Source organism: Macrobrachium nipponense, chromosome 19 (genome assembly GCF_015104395.2).
Source record: "Macrobrachium nipponense isolate FS-2020 chromosome 19, ASM1510439v2, whole genome shotgun sequence".
NCBI lineage: Eukaryota > Metazoa > Arthropoda > Malacostraca > Decapoda > Palaemonidae > Macrobrachium > Macrobrachium nipponense.
Window position 1 is genome coordinate 8,661,399 of NC_061088.1, and position 12,502 is coordinate 8,673,900.

Here is a 12,502-nt window from a genome sequence, read left to right on the forward strand (position 1 = left end):
TCCCTAAATTGCTCATGTATGCCTCCATTCCTTTTGTACATTCGAAGATATTCAAACAAACACTACAAGACTCAATTCGCAGTATATTTCCAGCTCTAGATATCAGATTATGTTCGAAAAATCCTAAGACAATTGGGTCATTATTTCACCATAAGGATAGGCTTCCTGCCTTGATGCGGTCTCTAGTGGTTTATTGTTTCACTTTCCCAAAATGTAAAGTTGGGAAATATATCGGAGCCACTAAGAGATTACTCAAAGTCAGAGCTGATTCTCATCTTGGAGTTAGTCACCGAACTGGATGTCAATTAAAAACTAAAGAATTTTTTAATATAAAAGACCACTGTAAGAAATGCAAGACATCATTCTTTTATGAAGATTTTAATGTTATCGCCCAAGCACCCAATGACCACTCTCTCTCCATCCTGGAATCGTTAACTATAAAGCAGCTTGTTCCTTCCTTAAACAGCCAGACCTCTTCCACTATCTTATATATCGCCTAAGTTGACGTCGCCCTCCTGAAAAACTGAGAATGTCACTCAGTTCTTAGCTCGGATAGAGTAAGGTACTAATACATTTTAACATCATAATTTTTATATAAACAATTTTAAAAGTTTTTTTCATTATTAGTTTTTAATGTTTTTAGCCTGTTTTTGTTTGTTTTAAATTCAAGTTTCTTGTTTTTAGACTTTGTGAGTTTTTTTTTTTTAACTGAGTCCACTTTTTAATTTTTATTCTTTGTATTTTACAGCCCTGATGATGAGACATGTCGTCTCGAAAATTTGGCCAATAAATTTACAATGCTACGATGGCTGTTTGCAATTTTATTCCTCCTATATATATATACACACACACACACACACACACACACACACACACACACACACACACATATATAATAATATATATATATATATATATATATATATATATATATATGTGTGTGTGTGTGTGTGTGTGTGTGTGTGTGTGTGTGTGTGTGTAACTGAATCACGAAAGTTTGGAACGTGATAAATCTATAAATAAAGGTATAAGCCACGAGGGAAAATAAACAACGGAGTTTCTACAAGATCTTTCGACGTTCAAGCGTCCTTTACTATATATATATAGATGGTGCTTACTACTTTTCAATTTACGATGTTAATTGCAAAGTTGCCAAAAAACATGATCACTACTTTCATATGCTTTCTAATGGCTGTCTCAAAACAGGAGCTAAAAGTTCAAAATATAAGTCAATTACCATTTCAAATTTTATTATTACGATATTTCCTGTGTTATCTCCATATTTACCTCACATATATAGATAAATAATCACTAAGGATAATGTGTCATATTTTTGATGAGGTTTATGATCCACGAATAATTGCATTAACAGTAAAAACTATTCTTATACTTGTAGTAATTAGTATATTTTCCTGAAACTGTTTGAACAAGGATCAGGATACAATTGGGTTTCATCATATGTTTGTTTTGCCCGTTTTCAATGAAGATTGCATCTTCCATTGAAATAGAGTACAGTTCATCCTTATGAAACATTAAACAGCAATGAAATAACATTCATCCATATACCCATACAAGCAATGAAGTATAATAGCATACAAATAGACGCCATATTGTTTATAGTTGGCAAAATTTTCAGGGTTAAGGGGGTGGAGGGTGGGATCTATACATAATGCAGAGGGGGAGCAATGCAAAACAATTTAAGAACCACTGCATTGACAGAGAGAGAGAGAGGAGACCGAGAGAGGAGAGAGTGAGGAGGAGAGAGGAGGGAAGACAGGCGGAGGCCGGAGCGACTGACCGTGATGGGGGAAGAGATGACGGGCCCAGGGAAAGAGGGAAGGAGGGGAAGATGGTGAAGAGGAGGAAAAGAAGACTTCCGGATTGGGAGAAAGAAGGAGAAGGAGGAGAGGGGGGAGAGGGGAGATGAGAGAGAGAGACGGGGTGAGAGAGAGACGAGAGAGAGAGAGAAGAGGAGAGAGAGAGAGAGAGAGAGAGAGAGAGAGAGAGAGAGAGAGAGAGAGAGAGAGAGAGAGAGAGAGTCTATATCTAAGCTCGCTGGGGGTTTTTTTCTTCTCGCACTTCACAAACAACAAAGATTGAAAAGCTGACAAACCGGCAGCACCTGGAAAAGATGAATGACTGAGAAAGTAATGAATAAAAACGGCAAATTAACAAGCCAATGGTTACTGTAGAATCAACAACGATCCCGGGAGATAATAAAACAGAAGTCACTTATTTCAAACTTCTGAGCTTAGTTCTAACAGAATTCAGTATAATTGGGGTACAATTCGGTATATTTAGGGTTCGCCTTAAGTGATATTTAAATGGAAAAAATAGTCTTAAAGCTAGTTTTATGAATTCATTTCGAGATACAGATTATCACTAGGTAAGGCATTTCGTACTGATTAATAATGTATTTGACTTAAATATTGAGACAGGGATGAAATGATCTCTTAGCATCATATAAGCCGGACAAATCAAAAGCCATAATTAAATAAATAGGTCCAATGTACATCTTTCGTCAAGTTTCAAGGACAAACGAAACCTTTCCAATGTTACAATTAGATCCTAAGTTAAGCATAATAAATAAAACTCTCTCAAATAGATTCTAAACGCAAACGAAACCTTTTCAGGAATCTCCAGCAAAACTGAAGATATCGTGATCAATAAAAAAAAAAATAGCTTTCAGAAACTGAAAAAATGAAGTATTCAGATTAACTGACGAAGATAAAAACTATCGGTCCTGGCTTGGAATCTACTTCAGGAAGCTGCTGAGGATCTTTGTGATATTTTTTCCTCTCTTCGAATGGAGGATTATTCCGCTCTACTGGAATCGGCAAGCCAAAATGGCGGCCAGAGAGTGGCTCAGGAGAGGGATGAGTTTGATTCTAGAAGGCAGGGGAGAAGGAGCATCAAGCAATGTAGGAATAACGATTAGAAAGGGATGGATTCGCCGCCTACTATTCTCAGACGACGGAGGAGCATTCTCCTTGAAGAAAACATGACCGCTTCGAAGGAGCGAAGGAGGAAATCGGACGGAGTTGAAGCTCTTCACGGAAGCCAGAATGTTTTACTGTGCTACTGTGGATTCCCCGTGGCAGGAGACTAGAAGAATAATGAAGAACACGTTTATTCCTGGAATCGGCAAGCCAAAATGACGGCCGGAGAGTGGCGCAGGAGAGGGATGCTTTTGATTCTAGAAGGCAGGGGAGAAGGCGCATCAAGCAATGTAGGGATAACGATTAGAAAGGGATGGATTCGCCGCTTACTATTCTCAGACGACGGAGGAGCATTCTCCTTGAAGAAAACATGACCGCTTCGAAGGAACGAAGGAGGAAATCGGACGGAGTTGAAGCTCTTCACGGAAGCCAGAATGCTTCACAGTGCTATTATGGATTCCCCGGGATTCAGAAGACTAGAAGAATAATGAAGAACACTTTTATTTCTGGAATCGTCGAGCCAAAATGACGGCCAGAAAGAATTCTTCTTGAACTATAGGCCGTACCTTGTCGACGTCTACAAGCTTTTCCTACATTATCGAAATACCAAGTGGCGCAGGAGAGGGATGCTTTTGATAGAAGGCAGGGGAGAAGGTGCATCAAGCAATGTAGGGTTAACGGTGAGAAAGAGATGGATTTGCCGCCTAGTATTATCAGACGACGGAGGAGCATTCTCGTTGAAGAAAACAGCTTCGAAGGAGCGAAGGAAGATATCGGACGGAGTTGAAACTCTTCACGGAAGCCAGAATGCTTCACAATGCTATTGTGGATTCCACAGGATTCAGGAGACTAGATGAATAATGAAGAACACTGGAGACCCGCGGAATCTGAGCACCAACAGTTTTTAAAACTAAGCTCAAAGCAAGTGAAGCTGAATGTTTAACCATTAATAAAAATGATTCAACCATTAATAAAATATTTTAATAACGGAATTCTGGCTTTCAGCCCGAATGTATTTGCTTTATTAGCAGCTATTGTGGTATCTCTCTATGGAAGACTCTTTAAAAGGAACATAACCAACGATAACAAAACCCAGGACAGCGAAGTAAATAACGAGGACAGTTACGAGAAGAGGCTGGATGCACTCATGAAGGAGAATACTTCATACAGGAGACAGATTAATGCACTCAAAGTAGAAAATAGAAGATTGCAGGAGGATTTAAGAGAAGCAGAAGACGGACTAGAAAATATAGATAACATGTTAAAATTTAGTATGTTTACCGTGGGTGGGATGCTGAATCCTTTCGTATGGCAAGAAAAAATCATACGATTTATATGTACTAAGGTCCTAAACAAGAGAATGGAACAAAGACGCAAGGCACAAGAGGCTGCAGAAGCACAGGCTGGAGCAAATAACCTATACAATCCCGCTGGAGATTATATGGGTCAACCAGGGCCGTATGACCCATATCAACCATATAACGATTACGGATATGGATGGAACGATCAATTTGGATATCCGAATCAATTTCCTGCACCAGGACCACAAGGATGGTGGCCGGAACCCGAGTTCATGCCAGGTCAGGGTCCTCCATATAGAGGGCCACCTCGGAATCAACCTCCAAGACCGCAAAACCCAGGGCAGCCTCCAACTGGACCACAACCTCCTCGAAGGCCACCACAGCCTCCACCTGGGGCGTGGACTGGAAGAAACCAAGCACCGCCTCCGCCTGCGGCGCGCCCAGCGCAATATCCAGCACCGCCTCCACCTAGGCCGCGCCAAGCGCAAAACGCAGCACCGCCTCCGCCTGGGGCGCGGCCAACGCGAAATCCAGGGCAGCCTCCACCTGGGGTGCAGACCATGCAGAGGCAAGGAAGGCCTCCACCTGGGGTGCGGACCATGCAGAGCCAAGGAAGGCCTCCACCTGGGGTGCGGACCATGCAGAGCCAAGGAAGGCCTCCACCTGGGGTGCAAAATTACTACTGGAGAAGACAGTGCACAGCCCTTGGGCAACAGTTGAATGGCCAAAGGTGTTTCCCTGGGGAAGCAACTGTTGGTGGGACAGTTGCTTCTTTTGGGAAATACTACTGGCTGAACTGCTGAATCTTCTCCAGAACTAATACAAGAGAAGATAGTGCACAGCCCTTGGGCAACAGTTGAATGCCAAAGGTGTTTCCTGGGGAAGCAACTGTTGTGGACAGGTTGCTTCTTTTGCTTAAATTTGGGAAATACTACTGGCTGAACTGCTGAATCTTCTCCAGAACTAATACAGAGTAGGATAGGTGCACAGCCCTTGGGCAACAGTTGAATGGCCAAAGGTTTTTTCCCTTGGTGGGGAAGCAACTGTTTGTGGGACAGTTTGCTTCTTTTGGGGAAAATACTTTCTGGCTGGGAAATGCTGAATCTGGTCTCCAGAACTAGTACAAAGAGAATATAGGTGCACAGCCCTTGGGCAACATTGAATGGCCAAAGGTTGTTTTCGCCCCTGGGGAAGCAACTGTTTGGTGGGAGCAGTTGCTTTCTTTTGGGTAATACTACTGGGTCTGAACTTTGCTGAATCTTCTCCATTTAACTAATATCCAGGAACTAGATAGTCCAAAGGCCCTTGTGGGCAACAGTTAATGGCCAAGGTGGTTGTCCCTGGGGAAGCAACTGTTGGTGGGACAGTTGCTTCTTTTGGGAAATACTACTGGCTGAACCCTTGGCTGAATCCTTCTCCAGAACTAATTACACGAGAAGATAAGTGGCCAAAGGCCCTTGGGCCAACAGTTTAATTTTGGCCCAAAGGTGTTTTCCCCTGGGGAAGCAACTGTTGGTGGGACAGGTTTGCTTCTTTTGGGAAATACTACTACTGGCTGAACTGCTGAATCTTCTCGTCAGACTAATACAAGAGAAGATAGTTCCACAGCCCTTGGGCGCAACCAGTTGAATGGCCAAAGGTGTTTTCCGCTGGGGATAAGCCCCTGTTGGTTGGGACAGGATTGCTTTCTTTTGTGAAATACTACTGCTGAACTGCTGAATCTTCTCCAAACTAATACAAGAGAAGATAGTCCACAGCCCTTGGGGCAACAGTTTGAATGGTCCAACCAAAGGTGTTTCCCTGGGGAAGCAACTGTTGGGTGGGACAGTTTGCTTCTTGTTTTTGGGAAATACTTACTGGCTGAAATTCGCTGAAATCTTCTCCAGAACTAATACAGGAAAGTAAGATAGTGCCACAAGTCCCTTGGGCAACCAGTTGAATTGGCCAAAGGTGGTTTCCCTGGGGATAAGGCAACCTGTTGGTGGGACAGTTGCTTCTTTTGGGGAAATATACGACTTGGCATGAAGCTGCCTGAATCTTCTTCCAGAACTAAGTACAGGAGTAGAATAGTGCACCAGCCCTTGGGCAACAGTTGAATGGCCAAAGGTGTTTTCCTTTTCCCTGGGGAAGCAACTGTTGGTGGGAGCAGTTGCTTCTTTTTTGGGAAATACTAGCTGGCTGAACTCTGAATCTTCTTTTCGCAATACTAATTCAAGAGAAGATAGTCGGCACAGCCCTTTGGCAAGCAGTTGAATTGGCCAAAGGTGTTTCCCTGGGGAAGGCAACTGTTGGGTGGGACAGTTGTCTTCTTTTGGTGAAATACTTCTGGCTGAACTGTCCCTGAATCTTCTCCAGAACCCTAATTAAAAAGAAGGGCAAAGTGGCAGAGAACTTGGGGCAACCAAAGGTTGAATTTTTGGCCCAAAGTGTTCCCTGAAGGAACAACTGTTGGTGGTGGGAGCAGTTTGGCGTTCTTTTGGGAAATAACTACTGGCTGAACTGCTGGAAGCTTTCCTCCATGAAACTAATACAAGAAAGGAAGATAGTGCCAACAAGCCCTTGGGCAAAAACAGCTTGAATGGCCCAAAGGTGTTTCCCTGGGGAAGCAAAACTGTTGGTGGGGACGGAAGTTAGCTTCTGTTTTGGGAAACACTACTGGCTGAAACTGATGAATCTTCTCCAGAACTAATACAGGACAGTAGATAGTGCCAACAGCACCCTTTGGGCAAAACAGTTGGAATCGGCCAAATGGTGTTTCCCTGGCGGGGGAAGCAACTGCTTCGGTGCGGGACAAGTTGCTTCTTTTGGCGGAAATACTTACTGGCTGAAACTGCTGGAATCTTTCACCAGAACTAAATACTAAGGAGGTAAGAGAAGATAGACACAAGCCCTTGGGAACAGTTGAATGGCCAAAGGGTGTTTCCCGTGGGGAGGAAAGGGAGGAAAGCAACTGTTGGCTGGGACAGTTGCTTTCTATTTGGGGATATACTACTCGGATGAACTGCTGAATACTTCTCCAGAAACTAATACAGGCGTAGATAGTGCACAGCCCTTGGGAACGTTGAATGGCCCAAAGGTGGTTTCCCTGGGGAAGCAACCTGGTGGTGGGACAGTTGCTTCTTTGGGAACATACTACTGGTCATGATACTGCTTGAATCTTCTTCCAGAAACTATAAAGAGAAAAGATAGTTTTCCACAGGGAAACCTTGGGCAACAGTGAATGGACCAAAGGTGGTTTCTTTCCCTTAGGGGAAGCAACTGTCTGGTGGACAGTTTGCTTCTTTGGGGAAAAAATACTACTGTTGCTGAACCTGTACTGAATCTTTCTCCAAACTAATAAAAAAGAAGATAGTGCACAGCCCTTGGGCAAACCGTTGAATGGCAAAGGTGTTTCCTTGGGGAAGCAACTGTTGGTGGGACAGTTGCTTCTTTTGGGGAAATACTTCTGGCTGAACTGCTGAATCTTCTCCAGAACTAATAAAAGAGAAGATAGTGCACAGCCCTTGGGCAACAGTTGAATGGCCAAAGGTGTTTCCTTGGGGAAGCAACTGTTGGTGGGACAGTTGCTTCTTTTGGGGAAATACTTCCGGCTGAACTGTTGAATCTTCTCCAGAACTAATACAAGAGAAGATGGTGCACAGCCCTTGGGCAACAGTTGAATGGCCAAAGGTGTTTCCCTGGGAAAGCAACTGTTGGTGGGACAGTGCTTCTTTTGGGGAACAAATACTTCTAACTGAACTGTTGAATAATTCTCCAGAACTAATACAGGACGAAGATAGTGCAGAGACCTTGGGCAACAGTTGAATGGCCAAAGGTGTTTCCCTGAGGAAGCAACTGTTGGTGGGACAGTTGCTTCTTTTGGGGAAATACTTCTGGCTGAACACCTGCACAGACCTTGGGCAACAGTTGAATGGCCAAAGGTGTTTCACTGGGGAAGCAACTGTTGGTGGGACAGTTGCTTCTTTTGGGGAAATACTTCTGGCTGAACTGCTGAATCTTCTCCAGAACTAAACTAATACAGGAGAAGATAGTGCACAGACCTTGGGCAACAGTTGAAAGGCCAAAGGGGTTTCCCTGAGGAAGCAACTTTTGGTGGGACAGTTGCTTCTTTTGGGTAAATACTTCTAGCTGAACTGCTGAATCTTCTTAATAACTAATACAGGAGAAGATAGTGCACAGCCCTTGGGCAACAGTTGAATGGCCAAAGGTGTTTCCTTGGGGAAGCAACTGTTGGTGGGACAGTTGCTTCTTTAGGGGAAATACTTCTGGCTGAATTGCTGAATCTTCTCCAGAACTAATACAGGAGAAGACAGTGCGGTCTTTTCCACATTTCGGCAGGAGCCAAGTAGCTCCGGAGAATAACGTGTTCGGATGAGAGACTGGAAACTGGGTGCACTTTCGGACCTTGCTCGGACCAGGAACAGGACAGCCAAGACAGTGTTAAGGAAAAGGAAGGCCAATATGAAGGAGACTGATGTCCTATGAGGCGCCAAAGTAGGAGCAGGCAGCAGGACAGCTCAACACATCAAACGAAGGACAAGCCTCAGACGGGATACATCGCGGTGAGGGTTAAATGGAGACATCTGTTTCATATGGGCGTTTATTCAAAGCAACGTTTCAGGGATCAGCCCCATTTTCAAGCTGAAAATTACAATGATCAAATAAAATTAAAATAATTACTTATCTAAAAAACACACAAATTAAAAGTACACCAACTAAAGTCAAGTACCATTTCCAGTAGAGGAAGGAAGACGAGTGACTAAAACACTGAGTTTAAAGAAAAGATTTTATGTCAGGACTCAGACCTGTTTATGGTAAGTCTCGATGTCGAAGCTTTATTCACAAATATTTCTTGTGGAAGAAACTATACAGATAATTTTAATTAAGAATTTTACTGATAATGACAACACTATTTCACGGTTTTAATTACGACAATTTCAAGAAACTTTTAACCTTAGCGGTGCAGGACACTGCCTTTATTTTTAATGGTAAAGCTTATGTGCAGGCTGACGGCATGGCAATGGGAAGTCCCCTTGGCCCGGTGCTGGCTAATATTTCTATGTGTGAGTTAGAGGAGCGGTTGCTGGACAACTGCCCTCTGGCTTATCACCCGTTATTTTACTGTCGTTATGTCGACAACACTTTTATCTTATTTAAAGATAAATATAGAGCCGACTTATTTTTACACTATGCTAATGTGGCCCACCCGAATATAAAATTCACAATTGATTACGAGAAAGATAACAAACTTGCTTTTTTGGATATAGAAGTGTCTCGTAATAATTCAGGATTTTACACGTCGATTTTCAGAAAGAAGACGTTCACAGGTTTGGGTACAAATTTCCTATAGTTTCTGTAATTTCAATTTTGAAATAAACTCTCTTCTTACTCTTTTCCACAGGGCTTTTTCCCTTTCGTCTGGATGGTCTAAATTTCACAATGAGGTCACCTTCTTAAAGAAATATTTTACTGAAAACTGTTATCCCAGTTGTTTATTATATAAATACCTTCACAAATTTATGAATATGAAGCTCTTACCTAGCAATGCTATTCAGACTGTACCTATGCCAGTGTTCCATTTTTAATCAATTCGAAATTCTATGCCAAAATGCAACAGATTATTAGAACGTACTGTCCGGCCATAAAATGTCAGCTGATCCCAACAAACCCATTGACAATTGGATCTATTTTTAAATATAAAGACAATTTAAACCCTCTTATGGCATCTAGTATTGTCTATTTATATACTTGTCCTAGATGTGATCTAAGAAAATATATCAGAGCCTCAAGAAGACTTCTTAGGGTCCTAATAGATTGCCATATCTTAGAGTGTATGGCTACATTAGCGTCCATTACTGTATTTTGATCTTAAGGTTAAACGGGGTAAAACTGGATCCTGAGGTATTGCTAATGTAAATCTTATTAATAATATCATCTCCTCCTTCCAATATAGGATTTTCCAAGATGAATGTCTCTTACTAATATTATAGGTATTATAAGATAAAAAATCTGAATAACACTCAAAAGTGTCGTTTCATTTAAATGAGAGATAAGAAAGCCAAAACGAATTAAATCAATTATAATATTAAGGATAATCTGGCGTTTCCATGATGTCATAAATCAAGAAAACAATTCCAGGGTTTACAACCTTTATAACAACAGAAGAATGTCATATTGCAGGCAGTGTCTTAGCCTCACTTTCTGACAATGATGGTTTCGTTAATTTTGCCTTTGTTGCCACGGGCTCTTTCTTGCTCTTTGGAGAACTATTTGTACTCGTACAAGATCTTCTCAATCACTAGCAAGGTTCTGACTATTCTCTGAGGATGGGGAGGGTTTGTCTTCTTTAAGGTATGACCCAGAATGATAATAATACAATTGCGGAATTGCTCATTTGCACTTTTTGTTAAGAAAATGAGTTGATTTATTCATTCTGTGCTTTATCTAAACATATTCACTTCTGGACAATGCTGATAATCTCGTATCTCGTAAGGTGAATTTTGTCATTTATATGTCAACTTTCCTCCTTCCTGGGAGGTTTTCCAGTAAAACCAGTGTCTGCGTAAAAATCAATATAATAAACTGACAATCACAACTGGCCATGTTATGAATTTTGAACAATTTATTATGATGTACGTAGGCATCAGAAGCTCCTCTTGCAGCTATTGGCTCGTGTCTGACAAGTGGAATAATTGAAAATGGATCTCGTACGGCCATGGTGATTTTCCCGTGAGTTTTAAGTACGTGATAGTTACTTGACTGTAGTGATTTTTAGCCATGTTGGAGGTGTTGAAGCAGCTAATTCATTCCAAGAGACCCACTTGGGAAAGAAAGCTGAACTTGATCGGGAGCCTGCTCCCTCCCCTGAGGGGAAAATGAGTAGGGTATAGATAGGGTGACCAGACGTGCCCTTTGCGGGGGAGAGTCCCTCATTTCGAATCTCTGTCCCCCCAAAAATCACTACCTTCGGGGGACGCAGTACTAATGTCCCCAGGGCATTACGGAGTTTACCCGTCATGTGTCCAACATTGAATACCCAAATTGTAATAAATGACTAATTGTGTGTGTGTGTGTTTTTTTTACTATTCATAGAATTATGCCTATAAGTTTCCTTTTTATGCTATCAAAGCATATATTTTACTATTGAAAGTAACACTTGCTCTGAATAAATGCTGACTGAATCATACTCTTTCATTTATTCAGATGTTTATATATATATAGATAATATATATATATATATATAATATATATATATATATATAGATATATATATATATATACATATATCTATATATATATATATATAGATATATATCTATAATGGGTGTGTGTGTTTGTATATATATATAATAATGGTTTGTGCTTGTGTGTATATATATATATATATATATATCTACTATCTATATATATATATATATAATATATATATATGAATAACTTGATCACGGAGTATATAAAACGTGATGCTATGTATAAAGGTTTTTGCCACGAAGGAAAAAAAGGAAAAAGCGAGATAGCCAAGTACTTTCGGTCCTGTTCGGACCCTTTACTAGGGCAAACTGATTTTACAAAGAACAACATAGTCAAAAGAAGGCTTAATATACATACTGACACTACCAGATTGGCCATAAGGGCGATTTTCACTCTACAGAAAGGAGGAGCCGCCAGAGGCTAGCCACACCTTGAAGGATACCCGCAGTAAACAAGTGATTCTTCCAGAAAACAGTACATTTTGAAAAAAACACTGGAGCATATACAATTTAATATCATGAATTTTTACACAAATTTTCCCAACAAAAATTATTATTAATGAAAAGACGAAAGAAAATATAAATATACATATATCGAGCAAGAGAAGGAGGGAGAGAGAATATCGAACCAGAGAGAGAGAGAGAGATAGAGAGAGAGAGAGAGAGAGAGAGAGAGAGAGAGAAAGAAATAATAACTATATACATGTGGGACTAATTTATTAGTTGTTCATTTATTTTGAGGTCCTTCATAAACATCTTACAAATATATGGGTCCAAATGGTACATTCCCAGACTAAGATTTAGGTTGTTTTTATTAGTGATTTGTATAATTGCCGATTCCAGTAAATTTCTTGAAACATAATCATTAGATCTAGCAATTACCGAGGTATCACCCCAATTAATACAATGAGATTTTTCACTCAGATGGATAAACAGTGCATTTGAAGTCTGGGCTGTTCTAACTGAATACATATGTTGCTTTATACGTACACATAAATTTTTACTTGACTGA

The 12,502-nt window shown here is 40.9% G+C and overlaps 1 protein-coding gene across 1 annotated transcript; it reads left to right on the forward strand.

Annotated features, from left to right (window-relative positions):
- The first annotated feature begins 4,086 nt into the window (after positions 1-4,086).
- Positions 4,087-5,043, forward strand: LOC135219228 (proline-rich protein HaeIII subfamily 1-like). Its single transcript, XM_064255817.1, has one exon. It carries the CDS (start codon positions 4,087-4,089, stop codon positions 5,041-5,043), a length of 957 nt encoding a protein of 318 aa, XP_064111887.1.
- The last annotated feature ends 7,459 nt before the right edge of the window (positions 5,044-12,502 follow it).

Bases quoted from the DNA above. Each gene is read 5' to 3' on its own strand.
- LOC135219228 (XM_064255817.1), top strand. From the start codon at position 4,087: ATGAAGGAGAATACTTCATACAGGAGACAGATTAATGCACTCAAAGTA.